The 26,833-nt window shown below is 47.6% G+C and overlaps 1 protein-coding gene across 2 annotated transcripts in view; it reads left to right on the top strand.

Moving 5' to 3' along the window:
- LOC144142305 (solute carrier family 15 member 1-like) overlaps positions 1-26,833 on the top strand; it is a 92,696-nt gene that overhangs the window by 34,429 nt on the left and 31,434 nt on the right. For both annotated transcript variants that reach the window (XM_077673708.1, XM_077673707.1), the window contains exons 10-15: positions 8,378-8,467; positions 12,313-12,357; positions 14,788-14,909; positions 17,720-17,801; positions 18,704-18,820; positions 25,562-25,729. In XM_077673708.1, coding sequence (XP_077529834.1) covers positions 8,378-8,467; positions 12,313-12,357; positions 14,788-14,909; positions 17,720-17,801; positions 18,704-18,820; positions 25,562-25,729 — 624 coding nt within the window. The remainder of the gene's footprint in view (positions 1-8,377; positions 8,468-12,312; positions 12,358-14,787; positions 14,910-17,719; positions 17,802-18,703; positions 18,821-25,561; positions 25,730-26,833) is intronic.

Consider the following 26,833-nt stretch of genomic DNA (forward strand, 5'->3'; position numbering starts at 1 on the left):
TAATTCATTCAAAATATTGGCTCGATGGAATCATACTGACACCACTTTTAACGTCAACTTCGCTCGAATAAGCTACATCATTAGGAAAAAAACGGGAATGGCCATGCGACCCACTAGCTCATTTCCCGCAACAGAACCTATGATGTCATACCAGCCAGCTCTGCGATTGGTGGAGGCCAACAAAACCAAACCCAAATTAGGCAGAGCTTATAAGCTTGCCGAACGGATTAATTGCGCTTCAATTCAGGGCACATTCTATTTAAAGCAGTAAGAATGGTGCGAAAAACAGTGTAAGTTACAAAAGCACACGTAAACCTAAAAGTACCGATGCGCACTGCTGCTGGTACTGCGCGCACTAAGCTTGGTTGACTGGACAGGACTGCGGGGCTTAGGGGTTTTTTCAGACGACACTGGCCGATTGACGCAAGCAACTGTGTCTTCCGTGGCCATATCTGTCGAGCGAGCCCTATGTTTCACGCAACGTATATTTTCTCCTTGAACAAAAACGAGCCAGGGTTAACTACGGTCAAAAACAAACCAAACGCAGAAAACGGCTTGCCGCGGTAAGGTGGCGTCATCTCGGTTCAATAACGGTAAACAATGTTTCGCAATCGCCTACAGAGCGATCGGTTCTTGTGATGCCATTGCCGACCGCGAAAACCCGCAAAATCAACATTTTACTTTAATTGAAGAATTTCTCAGTGAATAAAGCATCGTTTGCATCCGGACAAGTGCTGGGGGCACTATAAAACACGAAATCTTTCGAATAAAAAAAAATTTTGTTTTGTGTGCATGATGAAACCGCCACCAGGGGGCCAACGCCACCGCACACGAGTCGCTTCGGCTCCCGTTTATTTCGCTACAATAGCGGACCTTTTTCTCTGACCATCACACGGCAAGAACCAGCAGTTCCGGCACGTTGTCTGGAACACGTGGACGCCCGGCTGACACCCCAGGCTCAAACAGGTCAGAGATATCGACCACTTCATGGTCTCCCTTCTCGCCGGCTACGCTGGGCCTCGTCTCCAGGCCTAGCGACACCGCTGCGTCTATAATGTCACCTACCGCCACAACGTCGGAACAGGGAGGCGCTTCAACGTCCCACCAGACATCCCACGCCGCTATGGAGTTTGATGAGCTAAGTGGCCGCACAATTCCCCCAGAAAATCCTTGGAAGACGGTGCTCGCCGCCCGCTCTAAACCACCTGAAGCCAAGCAGCCACCCCGCCATCTATCGTCAGCCTCCAAGCAGCCGCCCCGCCATCTACAGGAAGATCCAAAAACAGGTGCAACCACGCGAGTCGCCCCACCACCTCGACTACCAAGCAACCACTACATAGTCATTTACCGCCCGCGCTCTGGTCTGAGTATAGCGTCCTGGGCTCCGCGAACACTTGCGGCAAGTCTCGCCGAATCAAGCGCCATTTCGAGGCAGCAGTTCCTCAACGAAGTTATTGTACAGGCTCAACCGGACCGCAACTTGCTGGTGGCAAGCACAGACAATGCTCAGCTGGCAATCGTGCTCAGTGAAATCACAACGATTCGCCTCGGAAGTGCAGACTGCGAGGTTGCCCCGTACATGAAGCCACCACCCAACACCTGCCGTGGTGTGATCCACGGTCTGGAAGAGGACATCACCCAGGAAACCCTGCAAGAACTTCTAGAAGCCAACCGCCCACTCCTCCTCCACTCTCGGCTCATGGGACGCACCACATCTGCCCTCCTGACATTCAATGGCACCCGCGTCCCCTACTACGTCCGAGTGGGCTGTGTTCTCCATCGCTGCCGACCTTACCGCCGCGTCGTCCAGGTTTGCCAACTCTGCGGCGACGTTGGCCATCGCCAAGACATCTGCCCCCACCTAGACTCACCCAAGTGTCCCCGCTGTGACGCCGTCAACCCCTCTGCCCAGCATGACTGTACACCAATGTGCAAATTGTGCCAGCAACCCCACCTTACCGCCAGCAAGGAGTGTTCGAAACGAGTCCTGCCCACGCCCGCTCCGAAACGAGTGATCTCAACCACCATGAAGACTGGCCACAGAGATATGCACCAAAACAAGGTGAGCTGGTCAGCCATAGTTGCGCATCCTCCCACTGCTCACACCTTCCCATCCCTGCCCACCACTAACTCTGCTCACACCCCAAAATTCCTCCCTACCACAAACACTTCCCCTATCTCCGCCACTCCCGAAATCACCCTGTCCTCCCAACTCCAGCAAACGCTACAAACACTACAAAACAATGCATGCAGCTCAGCCAACGCCTTGATGCCCTAGAAGACACAGCCCGCGGCCTAGCCTCCCGCACTCCATCTGAACCATCCATAGACGCCATAGTAGAAAAGGTCTCAGAACGCCTCATTCCCATTATCGACCAGCGCATCACCCAAGCCCTCGAAGCCTTCCAAGCCAAACTAGCATCCACCCTAGAGCCCCTGCAACCACTCATGGAGTCGATCAACATTCGAGTCGCGCAACTCGAAGACATGGCCGAAATTGCCCCTGCTCCCCAATCGCAAACGAAGAAAGCCAAATTCCAACAGCAACAGTCCTCCCCATCCCCTGTCTGTAACGATAGGAACTGATTTCCAGGATTTCCCAATCTACCAATGGAACTGCCGGTCATTCAAAAACAAGAAAAATCAGCTAGCCCTATACATTTCCCCAAGTCCTCCTCAGGTCATCGCCCTACAAGAGGCTGACACCCCCAACCCATCACTTCGAGGATATGCCACTTACACACAAGACCCCCTGCACCGCACTGCAACGTTAGTGGCAGAGCACCTTACCGCGCAAGAACATCACCTCGCCTCCCCCATCGCACACACTTTTATAGAGGTTCTTCCTGAACGACACTCTCACTCAAGTGTTTATATCCTCAATGTTTACAGTCCTCCGCCTACCTCACTTCACGCGATTGAGGCATTGATACACGACGCTAAGAAACAAGCATCCCGAAGTCCCTTCATCCTACTCGGTGATTTCAACGCTCCACATCACTGTTGGGGCTACGCACAAGCATCTAAAAAAGGCACCGCCCTTCTCCACGCTACCCAGCACCATGCCCTCACTCTATACAACGACCTCACCACCCCCACCAGGCTGGGTACGAGCGTCTCCCGTGACACCTCCCCTGACCTCACGTTTGCCAACAACGTCACTCGCCTGGAATGGCAACGAACCCAAGATACCCTGGGCAGTGATCACTATATTATCAAGATAACGACTAACCTCCGATGCACCACGCGCTCATTGGGGAAGGCTAGGATGACAAATTGGCCCGAATTCCGCAAGGACCCAACCACACTTCCCTCCATCACAGACAGCCTCGAAGATTGGACAGCAGCCCTGGAAGCCCTGGTCGAGAAACACACAAAAACGGTGCAACTCACCGATAAACACCCGGAGGCTGACACCCATCTGCTGCATATATGGGAAGCCCGCAGGGGCCTGGTCAAACGGTGGCAGAAACAAAAACACAACCGCACCCTCAAAAAACGCATCGCGAACATTACCCTGCAGGCTGTGCAGTATGCACACACCCTCACAGTACAAAATTGGCACTCTTTCTGCGACCAATTAAAGGGCACCCTCAGCACGAAGCGGACCTGGCACATCCTTCGCAAGCTCATCGGAGACAAGCCTACGCGCACCACCACCACCCACCAAATTAATCGCCTCATCCGAAACAGCGATCTACCCCCCCCCCCCCAGAACTCCTCAACTCTCTCCGTGACCACCTCTTTGGGCACCAGACAACCTACCCCAAGCCCACTTCGGTCCTATATTCAGGCCCCACTAACGCCGCATTGGACAACCCCTTCACCACCGAGGAACTACGCCAGGCCCTCACCAAGCTTACTAGAAATACAACTCCTGGCCGCGATCGCATCACCAACAAGCTCCTTCGAAATCTCGACGACGAGGCCCAAGAATCTATACTGGATCTCTTTAACCACCACTGGCAAGCGGGCACGCTTCCTCCTCAATGGCGCCACTCCGACATTACTCTAATTCCTAAACCCAATAAGCCGATTGCACCCACTAACCTACGTCCCATATCCCTCACATCATGTCTCGGAAAGCTGCTGGAACATATGGTACACGCAAGACTCACTGCCCATCTGGAAAATAATGACCTCTTTCCGCACACCATGTTTGGCTTCCGTAACCACCTTTCCACACAAGACGTTCTTCTTCAGCTAAAAGAACAGGTCATAGACAACCTCAGCAAAATTCATCCCAGCGCAATCTTAGCTTTAGATGTACGTGGAGCCTTTGACAACGTCACCCATGAAGCCATCCTCAATGGGCTAAACACCACACGCTGCGGTCAACGCACCTTCGACTATGTACGGGCATTTTTATCCGACCGAACTGCCACAATCCGACTCGGATCATTGATCTCCCCAACGTTCTCCACACCCCCCAAGGGCACCCCACAAGGTTCTGTTATCTCCCCCTTATTGTTTAATATCGCCCTTCTAGACCTGCCTAAGCAGCTTTCCGGGATCCCTAACCTTCACCATGCTCTCTACGCGGATGATCTTACCATCTGGATCACCAAAGGATCATCCGGCACCCAGCAATCCGCTTTACAACAAGGGGTGGACACCGTCCTCAACTACCTAGCACCACGCGGCCTCACCTGTCACCACTCAAAATCAGCCCTTCTCGTCCTTCGTGCACGTACCCGTGGAAGACCCCCCGAACCGGCACCGGACCCTCAGGTCATGATTCACCAGGAACCTGTCCCGCAAGTGAAGACACTACGAATCCTGGGTGTAAGCTTCCACGCCGATGGATCTGGAAGAGCACTACTACCCCAACTACTCTCCACAATATCGCAACTCGCCCACCTCATCCGTCGTATATGCATGCACAAACACGGTCTTAAAGAACAAGACACGTGTCAACTTGTGCAAGCATTACTGCTCAGCAGGCTTACATATGGCACTCCCTATGTCCAACTCCGACCCCAAGAACACTCCAAATTGGATGCTCTCATCCGTCGAGCCTACAAGATAGCCCTGGGACTACCGGCCTTCACTTCCACCAACAAGCTCCTTCAACTTGGCATACATAATTCGCTCTCCGAACTTATAGAAGCCCAAAGAACCAGCCAACTCTCTCGCTTTACGCTCACCCCCACAGGCCGCACAGTCCTCCAGAATTTAGGCCGTCCTACACCAGAACCCCACGAAGCACTACAGCCGATACCACCTCATATTCGGGCCACCATCAAAGTCACCCCCATTCCACGACATATGCATCCCGAGTACAACAAAGGACGTCGCAACGCTCGTGTTCACTACCTACATAAGAAGTACTCATCGGTCAACGACACCCGCTACACCGACATCGCTCACTCAACTTCCCACTCAACCCTAGTGGTCACCGACACCAACGGCACCTTATACACTGCGGCCACATACCGCCACCTCTCCCCATCTGCAGCGGAAGCTACTGCAATAGCCCTAGCAATGCATACAGCAACGTGCGACTACCTCACAATTATCACGGACTCGCAGCAAGCCTGTCGAAGATACCTCCTTGGAAGAATTCCTCCTCCTGCCCTCAAGCTTCTACAAGCCGTAGTATCACCTCCTAACGTGACCATCGTTTGGACCCCAGGTCATGCCTCCCTCCCCGGGAACGAAGCAGCCCATGCTGCGGCCCGCGAACTTCACTTCCGGGCACTCCCGACGAGGCCGGGCGACTTGGACACCCTGACTGACACGCTACAACCACTACCAGCCACCTACTCCGACATCTTAGCGCACTATCGCCACACCCGCCGAGAATACCCTCCCCCACACCCTGCACTCACCAACGAAGAATCCCGCATCTGGCGACGTCTCCAAACAAATACATTCTACAACGGCACCATCCTCTCCCACATCTCCCCCAGCCGTTTCACCTATAACTGCCGTGACTGCCACACCCCAGACACAACCCCCCACCTCGTATTCTTCTGCCCACACCACCCCTCCCCACTCCCCACACCTACTCTCGAGCAGTGGGAATGCGCGCTGACCAGCTCGGACCTGCAGGACCAGCAAAGCCTGATCCAGCGGGCCACCCGAGCAGCGACAGCACGCGGCTACCTGGACTAAGGCGGCCGCCCATCTGCTCTAAATATGTAAAATAAACGTTTGTTACTCCTCCTTGTGTGCATGATCAATCAAAGCATATGCTAGGAGTACGCCTTTAGGAGACCAGGTCTGCCCCGAAAACTAAGCCCCGTGTATAAAACTAACAGTAAATTCTAAAGATGAGACAACTCTGTAAACGTTTTTCTTGTAAATGGAGATGGCTCCCACGAAGAGCTGTCAGAACGGATACCCTTTCGACATCGGTACCAGCATGACGCGTTGAGCGCTTCGCCGCAATTTGCCGACGCCACGGCTCCCGTGACGTATCCAAAGCGCTGACTGCGGTTGGAGTGTGCTGCTCGGTATTTTGCGTAACGCTACAATTCTGAGATGGACGTCATGCTTCAGAAGCGCATGAGACGGGATGGATTTGTGTTGTCATGAGCCCTCTACAGTCAGGGCGGCCGTCTCGGTACTGTTTTCGTTAGAATGAAAACTGAAACTAATAAACAAGGCTGTAAATAATTAGTTGCGCTGCGATCGACCATCCAATTGGCCATTATATGATTACTAGGCGGGCAGGCACCAAAGGTAGCAAAAAAACCTAACACCAAAATGTCATGCCGGAATGCCTTTAAAGTGGCTGCTTTCCCAGCTTAAGCGTTTCATTATTAAATTGCATTGCCGTTTACGCCTATTGTTTACATTGGTTTGTTTAATATGTCCGTTGCACGCAAAAATGAGAGAATGGTGTACAGCTTGCGACGTTTTCTCCGTGCGAAAGACTACGTGCCGCCACAAAAACAGTCAAGTCGGCTATATAGACGAAAATTTAGATTTGCGCCGGCATTATGTTACAAGGGGCCCAGTAGAAGATGTGTGAAGGGGAAATATCGCAAACCGCCAGCCGCTTCTTTCGTAACACCCACCGCCGTACTGCCTCTTTCGCTTGCTAATTGGCTTCGGGAAATTCTCCCATCTGGAAGTCTGGTCGTTGGGCGACACGCTTTGTGATGGGTTTATTTTGCTATGTGGGTTTGCTGTGGCTTGGTGGTGTGGTTGATTGTGGTGGGCTACACGCTTTGGAGTAGTTACCCTCGAGGCTAGCTGGTAAAAAACACTCAAGTTAAGTGTCTGTCTTGGGGCGGTGTTACACACTTATTTCATACTCGGCTATTTCAGTGAAAACAAAAGTAAACTCAGTCAAAACCCGGAGATTTTTTCGTTGAATGCCCGAAATGGGTACCAACTTCATGGATAGGAGAATGAAAATAAAAAAAAATATTGCTTTTGAGTTAAGGCGTAGTACTACAACCCTTGGGTGCACCTTGAATGTCGGCGATTGAAGCGCCCAGTATGTCTTCCGACGCATAACTTGTGTGCCGCGTTATTAGCCACACTGAAATGAGGAGCGCGGTGCTCGTCTGAATACTACGTATAGTGTGCGGCTCACGACTTCACTGTGTGGGTTGAGGGACTGACTTGTGTCTCCAAAGATAAGCGAATTACGGGTTCGAAGTATTACGAGTTTTACCAATTTAAATAAACATTTAGAAACGGCATTTTTGAGGCACAGTGCTGCCAAGGGTAACACCAGGACCACCGCAATTGGTGTAAATTGCCTCCCTACCTCCAACGTGGGAAATATCATCTTGGCCAATAGAGTCGGCTGACGTCGCTGTAGTTCTGGAACCCGCCGCGGTGGCCTAGTGGCGAAGGCGTTGCGCTGCTGAGCATGGAGGCGAAAAGCAAAAACGCCCGTGTGTTCGAGATTTCGGCGCACGTTGAAGATCCCCAAATGGTCAAATTTGATCCGGAGCCCTCCACTATGGCGCGCCTCAACGCCTGCGTTGCGCGGGCGCGTGAAACTTTACAATAAATCAATCAATCTGTAGCTCTGAAGAAAGTCCATCCTAAGGCCTATCTTGTTGAAACACCAATTCTTCCTAATTTGACAAACTGAACTGAAGAAACAGTTCTTAACGTTTTAATAAACGAAGGTAGCATCATATTTTGTTGCCTAAAGCCATGTTGCACACTGCTTGAGTGTCTATTACCTGTGAACTATTGAAAAGCTACCCTGAAAAAAAAACGGAGCAAAAAACAAACAAACAAGTTTGGTATTTTTAAAGGCCCAACTGTAGGTGTTGCATATTTCTAATTGCCGTGGAGATGTTGTGCTGGGAGACAACCACTACTTCGGCATGATGTAATTTGCATATTATCGCGGTGAGTTCACGGTGGAGGGTGTTTACTAAATGTTCCCTGTCTCGTCCTGCAGAAGAACGTGATCTCAGACATCAAAAGCGTTCTGCACGTGCTGGTACTCTACATACCACTGCCGCTCTTCTGGGCTTTATTCGACCAGCAGGTGAGTTTGTCTTGGCGTTAAGATGAACGTATTGGCTTTGCAGAAAGGTAGGTGTTTTTTGTTTAGCGAGTGAGGAGTGAACTTAGCAGATACGCACTGTGTGACGCAGCAGATACGATGGTATCGTTAAGAAGAAAAGGAAACTAGGTTGAAAAATAAACCTAATCAAATCAGAATCTTCCTCAGAAAGTACATATGCCAACGAGGCAAGGTAATGTTTAAACTCCTTCTGATGTGACCAATGCCTCGCGTTTACGCATAGGACAGCGGTGTACAAGTATATTGTTAATCAACACGATATATTTATTCTTAACAACAATAGGAATGAATATGCAAAAAAATGTATACAATACTTCTGTTGGTATATCAAGAATATTGCTAATTTAGGCGAACAGACAAGAAACGAATCATACCATCCGTAGTTACAATGAGACTTCAGTACATTGAGTCAACGGGGTTCGGTGTACTTTGAATGAACCGTTTCACAATTACGTGTTTGGAATGGAACACCGTGTGTATTTTTTGTACTTGTTCAATCACACAGGGGTATGTTTTAATAAAAAATATCGTTTGATATTTTATTGTCTGGATGCCCTTGTTTACTAGGGGTGTTGATCCCACTTAGGTAATAGTCAGCAGATTCTAGGTGACTCCTCGGCTCAAAAAGTTTGATTAAATTGCGCGGAGTCCGATTTATTGTAATGGTACATCAAATTTGTCAATAAAATGGTAAAGGTGGGAAAAATGGTATAAATTAGAAAATTTGAACATAGAGGCTTCCGCAATGTTTTTGGGGTACAGTGCAGCTATTAGTTTTTATTCAAGTGCAGACAGCCGGTGGAAGGCTTTATCTAGGACTATGCGATCGCCATTCTTGTGAAATTTGGGTATAGAACGAAATAACTGTTACTTTATGGAGGAATAAAATACGGTATAGCTGGTCGAAAAAGTTAATACGATGAGAACGGATGAATAAATGATACTGTGAAGAACAGTAAAGCTGCATTTCAGACGATCGTGACGTCTGTTAATGAAATACGCTCAGGAAGTGACAGACAGCCGAAATTTGCAAGAATTACGGAGAATTCACGCTCTTACGGTATGTGAATGAAGACAAAGTGACTAACCACCATAATACGATATTTTAGATATCAAGATCCAGTTTTCAGAGCTTAAGCGAGCAAACTGCTTGAAATTTACGGACTCATTTACGAACATAAAGACAGCGAGGCCAAAAACATGGCAAAGATGCAAGACCAAGCAGTGAGGAAACGACGCCACTAAAGTTTTTGTTTCCCTCATCTTTGTTGATTTAATTGTGTACTTCATAACCACTTATCAGCAGACGCTAAAGCTTGGTTTGGCCTATTTGGCTACACAATGTTTAAAATGTAGCGCGAAAAAAATTCCCCGCATTTCCCCGAGGGGAAGAATGTGAAAGTGCGAATGCACGAGTTGAATTTGCGCGGTTCGGTAATGTTCGCGAAAGAGAGATCACACACACACACACAACTACAAAGAAAGAAAGATGCATTTATTCACAGACACCTATTTGTGTTGTCGTTGTACTTGATTGCTAGAGCGGATCTCAGCTTTGAAATTTCGTGTCAGTACTCCTTTAAGCGGGTGCATTAGCCCTTCTCACGCCCGATTCTTGGCCAATCCCCCACGGGGGTATGTGCCATTTCAGCGGCTAGGCAGCGCGCGCTAATCTCCCCCCGTTGCCAAGGAAGACGAGGAGATTCCTGGCCAATCCCCCACGTGGGTATGCGCCATGTCAGCGGCCAGGCAGCGCGCGCCCATCTCCACGTGCGCGGACATCGCCGGTGGACGCAGGTTCAGGGTCGCTTAAGAAGTGCATTGCACTTAAAACATGGACGAAGTAGAGGACAGCCACTGTACTTGTGGTTGTCATCTACTTCATCCAAGTTTTCAGCGCTGTTTTTTAAGCAATCATCAGCAGGCTCTAAAATCCTCCCCTTTTGAAAGGTAACACAGGAGATGCCAAAATTCAGTAACAGAAGTAAGGTTGGAAGTATTTACACCTATGCCAGCTAATGCTTTAAAAACAATAAAAGGGAGAAAAACGCCTGGACCAACAAATAACTATGCTGGCCGTACTAATGTATGATGGACCGAGGAACGGTAGTTATCGCGCGATAAAAGAACAGATGTGTAAGGGGCAGAGGCGGAAATGTATCATGCTCCAACAGTATGCTAGATCGCATCACGTCACTGCCGAATGAGTTTTAAAGCGAATGTTTTAGCCTCTCCCTCTTTTCGTATGCAGTGGAGCCCAGCTCGGTGCTATAAGTGTCCTGGATTTCCCAATACGCCGCATGTTCTTTGGGACTGTACTAGTTCGCCACTGTCACTCTAAACTCATCCTAAATCCCTTGCACCTCCTCCCTCTTCTCTCCAAGAGCGGCACGCGCTGCCGGAAGGAACGGACCGAGCGGCCTGGTGGCGAGCTTTGTGGCTCACTTTAGTCAGGTCCTCCCGCCTGCATAGATACCCTTTTTTTTTATTCAGAATCCCAGACGTTTTGGGGTCTTTTGGTGTCAATAAAGTTTTTGACAAAACCCAAAACGCGCTGCAGGAACGAAAAATTTCCCTGATGATGATGATGATGATCGTGGGTGAAGCTGAGAAAAATTAAATCGCTTCCTGTAACCGGAGCCAAACCTGGTTGCCTCGCGTAATGGAGCCGACGTCTATCCGATTGCGGCATTCCGGCACTGTGGAAGGAGCTTGGATTTGGAGAGGGGTGATTGCACGTGCGGAATTCGACAGAAGATGCACACTTCCGTCTAACGAAGACGATGGTTTAGCGCTAAACTGCTATAGAGCACAGTCGAAGTGCTGTAAACCGCCCCGATAACCAAGCTTCGTATTATCTCCTCGTTGTCGTTTCTGCACAGGGGTAGTTCGTTTATCTGCAAGTCGTAGCACTACCGTAGGAAATATTGTGAAGGAATTAAAATTAAAAAGAACGGGAAAAGCCGCAGGGATTGTCAGTATGTTAAACATTGGTTTAAGAGCTCCCAACACTGGAGATTTAAGGTCTCATAACTTGATAACTTGGGACCTAAAATAAAATAACAAACCGCTTCTACATCACACAAGGGTCAAGAAAAAAACGCTAACAAGTATATGTGCGCAAGACTTTCTTTGTTCCATCTGTTACGTTTCATCAGATATGCGCTCAACGTGAAAGGTACACGTTGGAGATTTGCCACACTGGAACACAGCATTAATTAAAAATACTTTGACTAAGGAAATACCCCACAAGTTAGATAAGCTCGGCATTTGACAATGCGTGTTAAGAACAGACAATAGTCTAGGGTCTTTAAAAACTGCCACAAGTGAATTGTGTAACAACCGTGGCCTTATTGAACACAGGTATAGGGCGTATACTGGACATGCCACATATAATCTTGTTGTTCTCTTAAATCCTTTCGTCCTGAGTCTGTATTCTCAGCTCACCGTTAGAGAATAAAACTGGAAAATACTTCGTGTTCTTTACGTTCCGGTCCATGTTTGTTACGCATAAAAACACTACATTCACGCCACGCGTTTAGAAGACGGGTAATTGGAAAACAGGGAGGCGTGTGAGGTGAGCGTCACGACTCGATGGGGTAACGAGAGTAGTGAAACTGAACTCAAAACAATGAATCACGACGGAAGAACTATAGAGGTCTTGTAGAGTTCCTCAAGCAGTTTATTTTATGGACGACCTGGATAGGACGCTAATTAGTATGTGTTGTATGAGAGCCTCCAATTGCGTTGACATAACCTGGGGCTCCCAGAAGTTTGACACTTGCACTTTTCAATCATCATTGCAGGGTTCGCAGTGGACGCTTCAAGCGAACAAGATGAACGGCGAAATCGTAAGCGATCGTAGGATTGGCTTGAGCACTTTTCAGTTGATCGTAAAGTACGCGCTTCTTTCGATAAACCACAAAATAAAAGTTGTTATTGTCCCTGGGCCTTTCACGATTTGATCTCTATATGCAAAGCGGCTGTGAATGATTGTCATGTCGGTCTTCGGAGAACTCGATAGCACAGCGCGTGATTTTATACATTGATAGCGTGGACTTTTTGTGTGACCGCAGTGTTCGGCTCGTGTGAGGGACGAGCAGAACTAAACGGCCATAAAAATAGTTTTGTTAGCATTGTAGAAGAGTGACAGTTTATTTGAAGAAGGCTTACATGGCCATGTAACCTAACAACAGTAGTGGCGTTAGTGTTGCATTGGAGAAAATTTGGAACCTCCTGTACCAGAAGTAAATAACCGTGTCAGAAGTACGGCTGAGAGCAAATCAATACCACATATATAAATATAAAGAACAACTAGACTCTTAGTTCTTAATATCCTCGCTCCATAGAATTCTTGTGCCTGTAAAGCAGACGAGAGAAGCTGGCATACACTGAGAGGAAGGCGGGAGAACTTAAAGGCCAGTTTGCTTGCTTTCCTTCGGGGGTAGCAAAATTCGCCAATGGGGCAGTGTTGGTGCGGCGTTTTATACCCTCTCGTGACAAATAAATCACTGAAAAATTAAAAAGTAAACAAGAAAAAGTAGACTCTATTTCAATTAAAAATGCTAACAGATTATATGTCCACAAGCAGATGCATATTTTGTGCGGGATATTATAAAGTTTGTGGTCATCGTTATTGCATCCACAACAAAAATTTCCTTCTGGTTGGACGTCGCCTCTGACTCATGGAAAACTGTTTGAAAACTCAACAAAAACTCACCCAACCAAAAACCCTGCTCTCGTACATGCAGTCGCCCGTCCTTCCTTGCCAATCGCAATGTCGGCTGTGTAATATAGAGACGGCACGCTACAGTCTTATGGTTCTAATGCAAGCTCAGGCAGATTTTGATGATTTTGTAGAAGAGAAAATGTCAGATACACAGCAGATGCTGGCAGTTTCAACCGAAAACCGTTCAAGAGGGACGGATTCGATGAGCCCATAATGCCAGTCGAGAAAGGACCGACTGAACTTAGGTTCTGCCACCCTATTCGGTTTAACGCGTTCCCGTCTTTCAAGTACAAAACACTTTACAGGCTCGCCTTGTCGTCGTAGCTTGTTCGCTGGACTCAAGTAGAGTCACGTGGCTTTCCGTCGCAGCGGCTGTTGTTGCGGCGTAACCCAAATGCTTCGAAAGCCAAGCGGTTTATGTAGCCATAAGCGTTCAAAACTCGTGAACCGCTGGTGCTTGTCATACATCTTCCCCTTGTTAAGCGCAAAGAAAACTGTAGTCACATTTGAGGCAAATATGCGTAATTAACCGGCAGCACCCGCGTTCATTTAGTTAGGAACGCTCGTTGGGTTGGTTTTTACGATAGTAAGGGAAAAAAGTGGAAGTGAAACGCCGGTATACGCGGGAGGAAAAGCAAGCATAAAACGAAATGAACTCCAGCTGGTGGTAGCAGTCAGTGCATAGCGACGCTGTATACAGCCCATTAAGGCGAATCACTGCTCTGCGCTTCCGACAGCTTTCACATTGAGTGGAACGGCTTTAATTTTTTTTTCTCTTCAGGCAATGCGAAGAGCAATATTTTTGTTATGTGAAAGGGCTATTCGGAAGCACCAACCAAAATATCTTCGTATGTCACAATTCCCTTAGTCTTTTAACAGAGTCGCCGAAACTGGAAATCTTGCCATATGTGCGGAGAATAGTGGACAGTGGCTGCGTTCTCATATGTTCAGACGCGTTCGCTGTCGTATTAGCGAGCCTGCTATTCTGTTCAAACTCAACAATGGCAGCCCAGCCCTTGCGGATAGTAATCTTTTAAGAGTTTTTTTTAATGCAAACCTTGTTGTAAGGTAAAATTTGTCTCAACACGTCGGTTTATTTTTATGTTCCCTTTTACGTTATGATATCGAATTTTTTTTTACAAAGCTTCAGCCTGCCTTTACTAACTCGTGCGCCACCATGTTTTGTCTAGTCTGATGGCTACGGCGCCGTTTTGATTTTTGTCGCTTTCTATATCTAAGAAGATGCCTTCCTAAACTGTATACGTACTGAAATGCACGAAAGTTTCTCTTTGGGGTTGTTGGTTGAACATGATAGGGGACTACAGCGCAGTCACACACGGACACAAGGGAAAATTAGACACACACGAGCGCTCGTGTGTGTATAGTTCTCCCTTGTGTCCGTGCGCGAGCTGCGCTGTAGTCCCCTATCATGTATACGTACTGTCCCTAAATCGAAACCCACCCAGTATGCAGGCGCACGCAAGCCGGGGTAGCTTTACATGGCTTGTGTTCGTGTATGCTTGAAATGAGGCATTCTTTTTACGATGCGCAGTTTGGCTTCCAAGTGTTGCCGGACCAGATTCAGCTGGCGAATCCTCTGCTCATCCTGGTCCTAGTGCCAATCTTCAGCTACGGGGTTTACCCTTTCATGGAACGCTGCAACTTACTGAACCGGTGAGCTGACGGTCCCGCGAAGCTTGTATCCGTTCTTTCCGTCAGTTCCGCCGCAAAACCCGCTTACATTCGCCAGAGCGCGCCGTGGTAACTAAATGGCAGATAGCTTTGGTTATCTGATTATTAAAAAAATGTGGTTGATTACTCGGTCGTGGGAATAAGTAAAACACGAAAGTGAAATATGCAGTGAAATTTGCAGCTGAGCATGATTTGCTGGTCGGCGGCTGTCTTGTGGCGACGTCCTGCTGGCGTGTCGCTTCGACAAAGATGTACTTGCGTCATTTGCGGGACGGATACGACGTCAGTGAAATCCTGGTGTATCCCGGCACAAAACACTGCCGTGTTAAAATATAAAACCCGAAAACGAACCCTAAGTATAACGTACTGTTCAGTAGTAAAGTTTGCTTCGCCGCAAGACCCTTTGTAGGGGGGTGCATCCTTTACAGGCCGCTTGGTTTGTTGAAATGGCGCCATTTCCGTGACGGATATGACGTCAGGGAAATATTGGTGTATCCGGGAATAAAGCACTTTCGTTTTAAAATAATTCGTGGCCATCTCCGCTAATGTTAAACCTGCGGAAGGGCGAAGCATGCAGTGTACAACTGTATTCGTGGCGCCTTGGCGTTTTTGCCAACTGAGATGAAACTGCTTGGGGTGTAGAGGTATACAGCTTTGCTGTAAAAGTATCTTGTCTTTAAAGCATGAAGCGCTCCAGCGCGAGGCGTAAACGAGTGCCCTGGTGTTTTTAGCAGGTGTCACGAAGCGTTCCAGCGCGAGGCGTAAACGAGTGTTCCGGTGTTTCTTAGTACGCGTTATGTTCTAGCACGAGGTGTAAACGAGTTTCCCTGTGTTTTAGTACTGTGACTACATGAAACCACGATTACGACGACGATTACCACGACGGCAGGAGACGCCAACAGCCCCAGCCCCTAAGGGGCTTCGCCGCTAAAAGATCTTCGGTAGCTATAAGCACATTGCTATAAAACAGATCACTCAGTAGTTTAACCAAAACGTTTCAGAGGCAGTGGTGGAAGCTCCAAGCAGTGTATCTCAAGTGTGTTAAGATAAAGGCAGTGTATGCAGACAATGTCTGAAAGTTTCTGTGGATTTCAAACTCAGTTAATGCAAAGACATGCTGGAAAAAGTTTTTAATAAATGGATTAATATATAACGAATGCATTTAGTTATTTAGATTGATGACGTCGCAAAATTCCAGCTACATTTCTTGCCTACTGTCGCCACGACGAACGCCATTGGTTTATCAAAAAATTCTTGAATGCCGTATTATCGCACACGTTCAAAGCGCTCATATCAACCTCGCTCAGCTGTTGTATTTTGTGTAATAGTATGTACAGTCGTCAAAAGTGTTAACAATAACGAAGAAGCTGGTTCCAGCCTATGCACGGAGTGGCACATTACGATAGCCACCAACGCATCTTCGGTGGTTGATAATCGGTGCTCCTTAGGCTGACTTGCTGAACTCCGCAGCTCCAGCGCAAGCGCACAGCTTCGCTGATTACCCGGGGCACTATGCCGCTCTCTGCATACGGTGTCACCTTGTTCTTTGTTGTTGTTAACACTTTTGATGACTGTACCCTGCCCCGTCCAACACCTTCACCTTAGGGGGTGAAAAATTTGAAAGAAACAGTAGCGAAGAATTGCATCTGGCAGCGCCAAAGTGAATACTCAGGGGCACAATGAAACTACATTATCGTAGCATTAAAGTGTTTAACCTCAGCGCGTTCATGCTGGTTACACCTTGTTTGCAAACTGAAATGTTCTGAAGAATTATGTTATTACAATTTGGTGAAATGAACACTGCGGAAAGTTACTTTAGATGACAGCTTCTGAAACCTGGTGGGAGTTGTGTGTAGTATCACGTTAAAGGAGTACTGACACCAAAGTATTATGTTCCTTTTTTATTGATTTCAATGAAGTTTAATGGGCTGGTGAACCCGAAGCAGTAGTTTTAATGCTTGAGCGTAGGATAATTAACTACATTGAACGGCCTGAACATCCGCCGTTTTGATTTCCCGCGCTTCAAGCCCGGAGGACGCCAATGACAGAATCACGGTATGACCTCACCGTTTGGTGCGGACGTCGAAACACTGCAAAGACCGGTGAAGGCATTGTTTCAACCGGCACGTCACCGGAGCTGAGCGGCTGAGCTGCCTGAAGGCGTTAGGCCTAGCATTGTGGCAGAAATTAGATGACCGCTTCCATAAAAGTTTTGATGGCGACTTCTGTTGCGATTGTGGGCTTTATTACCGGCTACTTACCTGCGTGTGGAACTTTTTTTTTGGAAAAAGTGCCTATCTAGGCCGCGGCTATGCCCGTAGCTCTAGCTGCGAGCAACAGTTGGTGAACGCGTCAGCGCCAAGCCGCCGCTCGCCGGCCGCGCGTGGAAGTGACGTCACGAATTTCTGACGAGCACTGGAGGCGCACGGCTGCGTCACTTTTTCCCTACCAAGAGTGATGTCACACCGGTGTCCAGTTGCTGCAGGCCTCTCCACGTGGTGTTCCGCCGGCGCGATGAATGCGTTCAAATTGAAGTATGTCTCACGCGTCGCAGTCGGTTTATACTTCAGCCAGGGTATTTTCTTGAGTAAAGAAAGTGAACGGTGCAATATTATTAACACCGAGAACTGGTGCCAGTACCCCTTTAGGAAAAGATATTTTACTAAAAAGGTCGCATCTAACTCTAAGTAAACAGGAAATGCTGGAGCAAACTTTGATGCAAATACCGTTAAGAAACTTTGGCCGTTAGAACGCATCTGGAGCAACACAAAGGGGAACTTATATATGTGCAGGCCGTTGCAAAAAATCACAGTCGGTGGATTGGCAGCTGCGGCCGCATTTACCGTGGCCGGTTGTTTGGACCTCGTATTGGAGGTGAGTTCTTCGCATCTTACGTACCATTAGGCCTAACGAAAGGAACCCCGTAAATGTAGTTACATTATACCGGACACCTCTAGTTTGTACCACTCAAAGGTACGGCGCACTCAGGTGAACCGTGGGTGACGACTGCGCATGCGCAGCGCACAAATCACATCGACATGGCAATGCATAATGAACTTGCTAGGGGGAGATTACTTGCGTATGCGTGTCTTTTGCGGGCTGCTCCAGATAGTTCCTGCAGAAGAGGAGGGTGAGCATCGTTTTCAAAATACGTGCGCTATATATTTAGCATGTGCGGATGACATTTTGTTTAAAGTTTAATATGTAGTAGTAAAAGATAGCTGACTCGCTGGGCACCACTACAGGGGGGTGTGCAAGCCTCGCCATAGTTTACTATCACTGAAGAAGTCAATAATTATACGCAGCCAAAACGTAATTCGAAGTCCCCACATTGAACAGGGTCTTATTTTACTGAGTTTTTTAGCGTACATGTTTGTACGCAGTGCACAAGTGGTTGACGACGGGTTCACTAGCAGCAGCTCTTTCATCCAGTAGAACGAAGAGTGCTTCATCTAACCTGTTTGTTTCCCCATCAAGGAAAAACAGATAGACGTTCTGAAAAGAGGACCAGAGACAAACGTTACGGAACTTAACGAGTAGAAATTGAAGTGGGAACTGGTTGCCCGTGTGCAGCGGTTGCTTTTCTCTTCGTCTGTATTTTTGCAACGTCTTCGTCCTATTAAAACATGTATTCCTAACCTAATGGGACTTTGTCAGGCCCCTCCCAGCTGACTGCTCCTGTAAAATTGATATCCCGGAAAGGTATCGGCACGCCGGAAATTTGTTTTTAATCTCTTTGCTACGGTACTCAGGTAGAATTCGCATCTTTTGCGCAGGGCGCCGCCAAACCAGCTGTTCCAGCAGGCCACGTCCGAGTCACGTTTGTGAACCCGCTTCCCATCGGAATCCAAGATACCAATGGGATTTTGAAAGAGCCACTTGGACCTGGCTCGGTGAGTTGTCTTTTCTGGTTTTCTGTACCCTTTGTACTCCATTGCGGTGTACGTCATTGGGATGGACTGGCTTTTTATAGGATTATCAAGGCTTACGTTAAAGCGGTAGTGTATTTGAAAGTTGCTCTGAATATTTCTTGAGCACTTAACTCTGCGCACGTGCTTTGAAGGTGACAGTTTAGGAATGATTTGAGAACTTTTGCTGCTACGTCCTGTTTCTGCGTCTTTCTTGCTTTCGTTTCTTGGTATTATGACATGAACTACCCGGATAGTGAGACTGACTGGATTACATCCTGTTTCTGCGTCTTTCTTCCTTTCGTTTCTTAGTATTATGACATGATTTACCCGGATAGTGAGACTGACTGGACTACATCCTGTTTCTGCGCCTTTCTTGCTGTGGTTTTTTGGTATTATGACATGAAATACCTGGATAGTGAGACTGACTTGACTACATCCTGTTTCTGCGTCTTTCTTGCTTTTTTTTCTTGGTATTATGACATGATTTACCCGGATAGTGAGACTGGCTGGACTACATCCTGTTTCTGCGTCTTTCTTGCTTTCGTTTTTTGCTATTATGACATGTATTACCGGATAGTGAGACTGACTGGACTACATCCTGTTTCTGTGTCTTTCTTGCTTTGGTTTCTTGGTATTGTGACATGAATTACCCGGATAGTGAGACTGACTGGAATTCATGCGAGCGCTTCCTCCCTATCACAGCTCCCCTCCGTGAGCATTTGTTCTTTTCACGTGGTCACATTGACGTGTCAGGCCGCAGGCACCAGGTCGACACTCTTTCTCCCTCGTGCGGTTGTCAATTCAGCCGCGTGGTAACAGACCAGGCTACTCCTATGAAGAGCCCAGTTCGAATCACGCACGAACCTAAACGGGTCATTATTTGTTGATTTTATTTTTATTTATTTATTGATACTGTAAGTCTATTGCAGGGGTATTACAGGAGTGGAAGGGTACAATACACTTTGTTTACAGGAAGAAAAAGAAAGTACATTTCCGGAAATGCAAGCACAAAATGCTGTTGGGAAATGCAACATGGAGGCAACAACAATATGCGATGCAAACATAGGTGATGACATTGTCAACTTTTGGGTCAGGTCATTTAACGCGAACGTATGTGCCTTTTACAATTTCGAGAAATTCATTTAGAGATTACGTCCATTCTGTGGCCTCTGTTAACATATTCCATTGCTTTATTGCTCTTGGAAAGAAACTATTTAAAACAGCCATTACGAGCAGTCGGAAGCGGGATATACACGCTGTGACGATTGCGAAAACCTTCGTCAGAAGATATGCAAAAAAAGTTATATGATATTATTCGTTTAGATAGTATTCGTGTTGACGCCGATTTCAGTCACTTTTGGATTTTGATGCGGCATGTAAGTTCTTCGCCTTAATATGGTTATCAGAAACATTTGCAAGGCCTTGTAGACGTAGAGAGAGAACACGTCATTTGAAAGGCAATTTATGGCGGGGTGAGGGCCGCAGTACCGCCTCCTCGCAAACAACCAACCATTGTCACCTGGCACAATTTCAGAGACACTACAACTCACAATGTCGCACCACACCCTTCCACCTATTTTCCTACAAAACTGGATATACAAAACAATTCAGCGGAACTGGTTCACCAAAGTGGCACATCGATGCAGAAATCCCATCGTAAACAGTTGATACTCATCTGAACCTCTGGTGGGAGGCCTTGCGAGGGCTAAGAAAGCACTGGCGCAGTCAAAAGAAGACTAAATAAGACACTTCCCATCGGAATTTCCACTCTGGCACAAGCTCCGGAACACACGCACAGGAATTACGTAACCTACACTAGGGACAGCTCTCGGACCAAAAGATTGGATTGGATTGGGAAAACTTCTTTGGGGGCTGCGAATGAAGTCCTATTGCTAGGTCTTTATGACTTGGCCAGAGTCGTCACCGCAGATGTAGCCAACCCGGCTAGGGGTCCTCCGCTCCCCGTCACCGGGTAGCCGGGGTCCTCCTGCCTGGCCAGCGCCACGATGACTCGCTGGACAGCCTGGAGTTCAAAAGAGCCGCCAAGCAAGAAATGCACCTGCTATCTGTGTCTGCATTGCTAGATCGGATCCAGCCGAAAACTGTGATATCCAATAAAATCGATACGCCTATCCGCATGACTGCGCGGACTCTCCAAGAACTCTCGATCTCCAAAAAAACTAATTCATTCATAAAGGCATCCAAAACGAACTCCCAGAGAAATCCGACTCACCCAGCTCTTCACTGTAGGAAGACATAACTCTGCGGGAGTAAGGGCAGTGATTCCCGCTGTTCGAGCATCATGACAACCTGAAGACAGAGTCACCAACAAAAGTCCCTGCTAGCATGAAGATGACTCTATCTTCTCCCTCAAGACAGTGCTCAACCAATACCGGGCATTGGTTTAGCGACCCCAGGGATAAACAGGCGAACATCTGTTTTATTCTAAAAACAGACAAACACCTTACCATGAACACCCTTCATCTATGTCACTCGCTTCGTGTATAACAAATTCACAGACAGAGTCAACACAGTCCCGCTCAACGCCACTGTCAGTAACGGGCCGAGGACAGCTGAAGCACACAGACGAATGCTGGTCGACCCGCTGATGACTAATTCAACAGGATGAAGGACGTGCACACGACGTGAACATAATCGACGACTGGATGTTGTGGACATTAAGGTTTCGGTTAATACGGAAAGCACAAGTAAAGTTCACAGCGAAGTACAGCAGTTCGGAAAGTCCGAGAACGGCTCCCACAACGGCCAATAAGCAAAGGGTCTCACGTTCCGTGGCGGTCTTTTGTCAGATCGACGAGGCTGTCAACGCGTTCTGCACCAAGGTGAACCACCTGGACCAGTACCCGAGCAGCGACGAAGCTTAGAGTCCGGATCTACCTTGAGCCTATTCGCGCGAGGACACGAACGACAACATTTACTGCAGAATCCGAGCCTCCGGATTTGGCACACCACCGCCATGACGACGATGTTCCACAGCACTCTAAAGCCTTGGCTGCTCGTAGCAACGGTCGTGCCTAAAGGTGACCCGTGAATCAGGCATCCAGAGGGGGCAGTTCCACAGCAACGTGCCCTTCCCAGCACCCTGGCTACTGCCCGTCTTTTTTGCCGCTCCGTCAATCACCTCACGCGCGACCCCCTTGTCGTTGTCGTTCCTGATGGCTCCATCGCGCGACCAATCCCTCTCACGGCCGTTTATCAAATCCTCATTAAGCGAATTTATGCGTTATCTCCCAAAATGTGCGGCTTCCGAGGCAGGTTCTCCATCACTAATTAACATGCGGATTTACCATAATTTATTTTCGAACGATCCAGTGGAGGATACGTCCACTGTTCAATCTTTTGACCTTGCATAGGGTTACTCATGCAGCAATGCGTCACTGGCTGGCGGCATCTTCCCTGGGCACCAGGCTTATAACTTTGTTCAGACATTTTGGTGCCACAGGAGCGCGTTACCAGCTTTGGAGCACCAACTCTTTGAGAACTGCAAACCCCTTGGTGTGGAACGCTACAGGGATAAGTAGGCTACTAACCCGTTATGTTCGGCATAGCCACAGTAGTCGTCCCCACTTCCCTGGATACCAGTTTGAACCTACCGCATATTAGCTGCAGATGACTTCCCCCATGGGGTAAGTATTGTAGACACTGGTGCTATGGACAGAAAATATTTATCAAAGGTCAGTTTCAGTTAACTCGCAATTACCCTTAACAATTTTAGTGACAGGCTGCGTGGAGCGTACAAGAAAAAGTTCAGTATTTTCCAGGTGTCTCTTGCATTTTTTGCTGCAGCATCAAATATATTGATGTAGTATTGCCATTTAGAAGCGCGCAGTTCTTTTGCAACATGGTTTATGAACTCTTTAAATTTCCTGAATGCATCAGGGTCCTTCGTATGAATAAATCTTTGGTATAGTTTGTCCCACTTTTTTTATGAGTTAGTTACCCATGGCTTCCGCGCCTTTTTTCACCGTCTGAAAGTTTTAAGCAGGAACGATTATAAATGTCGGTGAATGTCGTCATGAAGTTTTAATAGGCTGATTCAAGGCTGTCATATTCCAGCACGTTGTCCCAGCTAACATTACCAAGTTGTTCTTTGAATATAGCCAAGGTGTTTGCGTTAATCAATCGATAAGATGAGTCTCGTTGGGTATACCTAGTGGCCTTGGCGTTCCGGTCAACAGATGCAAAAACGGGCAAATGGTCACTTATGGCGTCCGTAATAACACCACCGACTAAGCTACGGGTATCAAAGTTAGTGATGGAAAGATCAAACGATGTTTTACATTGGAGATGTTATGATATTTTGACAGGAACTAATATTCAATATTGCTTCAAATTCCCACTTGGTGTGTGTTTCGTCAAGCGTGTCAATATCAAAATCACCAGCCAAAAATTAATCAGTACTTATGGTGTTTGACAAAGTCTAAGGATTCTAGAAATTCAAAAAAGAAATTGAAGCAGGTGAGTCAGGTGGACGATGCAAAGGCAAAAAATGCAAGAGCCGGTCTTGATCACTAGCGTGTCATAATTGGGGGTGATTGATGAAAAGTGAGGTAGTAGTTCACAAGTCAATCGGTTCGGCACCAGCACAGATACACCACCGCCTCGTTTTTCGGTACGATTCGCATAAAATTGCTTATATCCAGGGATCACAAATACACCTTTTTCTGAGGTGAACCATTTCAGAAAACATTATGATATAAAAAAGCATGTGAACTTCATTTGGAAATACTCCAAGTGGTTTTACTCGTTTTTAACTGATCGCACATTGAAATGAATATAATTAAAACGAGGTCTAATGCAACTTGTTATGTATTTTTTTTAAATTCTGAAACGAATAATTCTTCGTCACGCGAAGGCATCATGGAGTACCTAAAACAAGGTGAAAGCAAGTGGGAATAAAGCATGTAATGCAGAGGAACAACGCCACAGCAGCCAACGACGGCGCAGATGCAGTGTGAGTGTGGAATTTAATAGGTATTTTCGTCTCATAGCAAGCTGCGTTCGTTTTGACGTGCCTAAACACTGGTGCGAAGGTATAAGGACGATTTAGTTTGCTACAGTCTGATGAAGGATGGTTGGTGTAAACTCGGATGTTGCGCGCCGTTTGTGCTGGAGACCAAGGAAAATAAAGGCGATAGGCTCGAAAAAAAGAGGGGCGTATCTGCTTGCCTGAGGCCGGTGGGGGCGCGAGCAAGTACGGCAGATAGCTGGGCGACCCAATGCACGATCGCGGCCGGTCGACTCTCAGAGAGCGCGAGTGGCGCGAGTACGGCCGACGTGAGGCGATACGCTGTTGTCACTGTTATCGCTCCGGTCGGAGTGTGAATAAATACAGCACGCGGCGCACTGCACGGCATCGATTCAGTTCAAGCAAAACTTCACCAAAAAATAAATGAAAACTGGCCGCGGTTGGTAGCATTCCTCTCAGCGGCTAAAGAAAAAAAAAACAGATAAAAAAGGGGCGCATATTTGGCAGCATTGAGCCTCGGGAAAGGTCACTGTTTCACGACGCCAGTGAAGACACAGCAATGCTTTCGTCGCTGCATGGCATCATTATCTAAAGATTTGGCGCGGGCACCCTGCTAACCAGAACAAAAGGGCTCGTGTAAAGAAAAATAACAAAATTCCGGATTTGAGCTTCAATAAGATGCCCCGAAACCGAATTCTTACACGCTAGCCCACCTGTTTCGACGCTTTCCTCCCACGGTAGCTTTTTTAACACGAAAGTGTTTTATTCCCGGATACACGAAGATGTCGCCTACGTCATGCTCGTCACGGAAGTGACGCTAGTACAACGCAGCAAGCGGCCTGTAAGGGGTGCACCCCTGCACACCGGGTCTTGCGGGCAAGCAACCTTTAATACTGAAGAGTACGCTTTACTTAGGGATGTTCGTTTTCGGGTTTAATATTTTAACACGAAAGGGTTTCATGCCGGGATACACCATGATTCACTGACGTCATATCCGTCGCGGAAATGACGCCAGTACATTTTTCCCGAAGCGACCAACCAGATGGACGTCGCTCACCATGCACACCCACAAGACAGCCGCGGACCCGCAAATAATGCTTATCTGCAGATTTCGCTGCACATTTCACTTTCGTATTTTACTGATTCCTATGACAGCGAAATCAACTACAGTTTCCCTACCTCCCCCTTTCTTCTCTTACAAACAAAGGATGCTTCGATCGGCACAAGGCATATTGGCCTTTTCCGGCACCTATTTAGCGTTCAACACTGCCTTTTGGGTAACTATTTCTTAGCTCCCAGTTGCTCCACGACGCCTCGCGATGCCGGTGTTTTCGTTTTACCGGACGCGTCTCAGCCGTTCACAGCTAAGCATTAATGGTTGCACGAACTTCCCAACCCTTTTTCGCGCATGTTGTAAGTGTTTGAAGAAACGGACGACCCGAACCACATCGAATGCACGCCATGTTCTTGCACGCCCCTGCGGGAGAACCCGCCGGCTGCGCCCACTCAATTCCTGAGTGTAACGTCACTTCCGGCCGGCCGTAATGGCCGCCTTTTTTTTCCAGTTTCGGTTTGAAAAGAGCGTTTTTTATCTTCGTTTACGATGCAGCGACGCATATTTGGGCCGACAACTTTTGCAGGTAGCACTGGTAAGGTAATACTACCGGAAAGTAGTGCATTAAGGGAGCCGGAAATTTCGTTGCAGTTGACCTTTAATAATGTACTCTCCGCAGGTGCTCAGAGAGCAGGACCTGCCTGTACCGCACGGTACCTTGACGTTTCATGCGGACAACCAAGGAGTTACGGTAAAGCCTGGAACACTAGAGGGACCTTTCGAGGAAGGAGAGTCCTTCACGGTCTTCTTTCTTGTCGGTGAAGAGCAGTCCATACGGGTAGTTCAAGTAAGTGCAAAATAGCATGCGAGACCGTAATTTCATTGCTCCCTAGGCCATAGTTATCGAATATGTCGCTTTATTTACGTACGAATTACGTCCCTAGGAAATTTGTAGTTTAGTGCGGCCGCAATATTATCACGTTCAAAATTATTTGTATGGTTTGTCGCTTCAAATACCTAGAAGACGTTTCCGAGTGAATACTTCTTAGCTAAGTACACGCGAATGCCGTTCCGTGGAAGACAGGACGTAATCTAAAGAAAATAACACGGAGAGTTTGTTAGTTTTGATGAAGAGGGTTGCGGAAAATCCGGTTCGCACGCATGATAAAACGCCTGCTCTTTGTATGTTCAAGGACGCACCCCATAACAAAATTGCGCGAACAGTGACGCTATACTCGGTTACAACTCAAGAACGGCACCACCTCATGTAGTGTATCACTCCGCCAAAGCGCCGAACCCATGACGTCAGTGCGCGCGCGTTTTGAAAGGGGTTTGCTATGAATGCGCGACATCGTCTGCCTTGTCTCGCGCAGTTTGTTTGTCGTCACTGGAGTCGTTTATAAGCATATTAAGTCCAAAAAATCACGGGAACGGCTCACGACATGTTCAAAATATTCCTAGTAATGCCCTACTTACGCCGCGCAGAGAAACATCCGGCTACGGTGATGAGGCACAGCGGCAACTTCCGGTGCCGTTTTTAAGTTGTCACCGAGTTAGGCGCCAGTAGTGATAACGTTTCCATCATAGTTTGTCAAGCCAGGCACCGTGATGAAATACTGATCCGTTTTACAACCCCTATCTAAAAACAATTCACCTGCGAGAGTTGACACACAAATGCTGCCGGTGCTAACGCGAAAAGGCAAATTTAACTTGTAGTCACTATGGGTACCCCCAGGGCCCTCAGTTAGGAGCCTGTGGCTGTACAATCAGAAGCAATGGCAGGCCGAGAGGCTGCCTCGACCCGTTCCTACTCGTTGTAGATGCAACGAAAGCCCTGCAAGTGGCAGGAAGGCATATGTTCTTGTGGCTATCCCCCTTTGAAGAAGCGTTAATGAGCCATCCGTGGAGGCGGCGTGACTTTGTCTGAAGTCTCACAAGAGTTTCTCTTTAA

The sequence above is a fragment of the Haemaphysalis longicornis genome, unplaced genomic scaffold (assembly GCF_048455015.1).
Source record: "Haemaphysalis longicornis isolate Haplotype H1 unplaced genomic scaffold, Haemaphysalis longicornis Haplotype H1 scaffold_6, whole genome shotgun sequence".
Taxonomy (NCBI): domain Eukaryota; kingdom Metazoa; phylum Arthropoda; class Arachnida; order Ixodida; family Ixodidae; genus Haemaphysalis; species Haemaphysalis longicornis.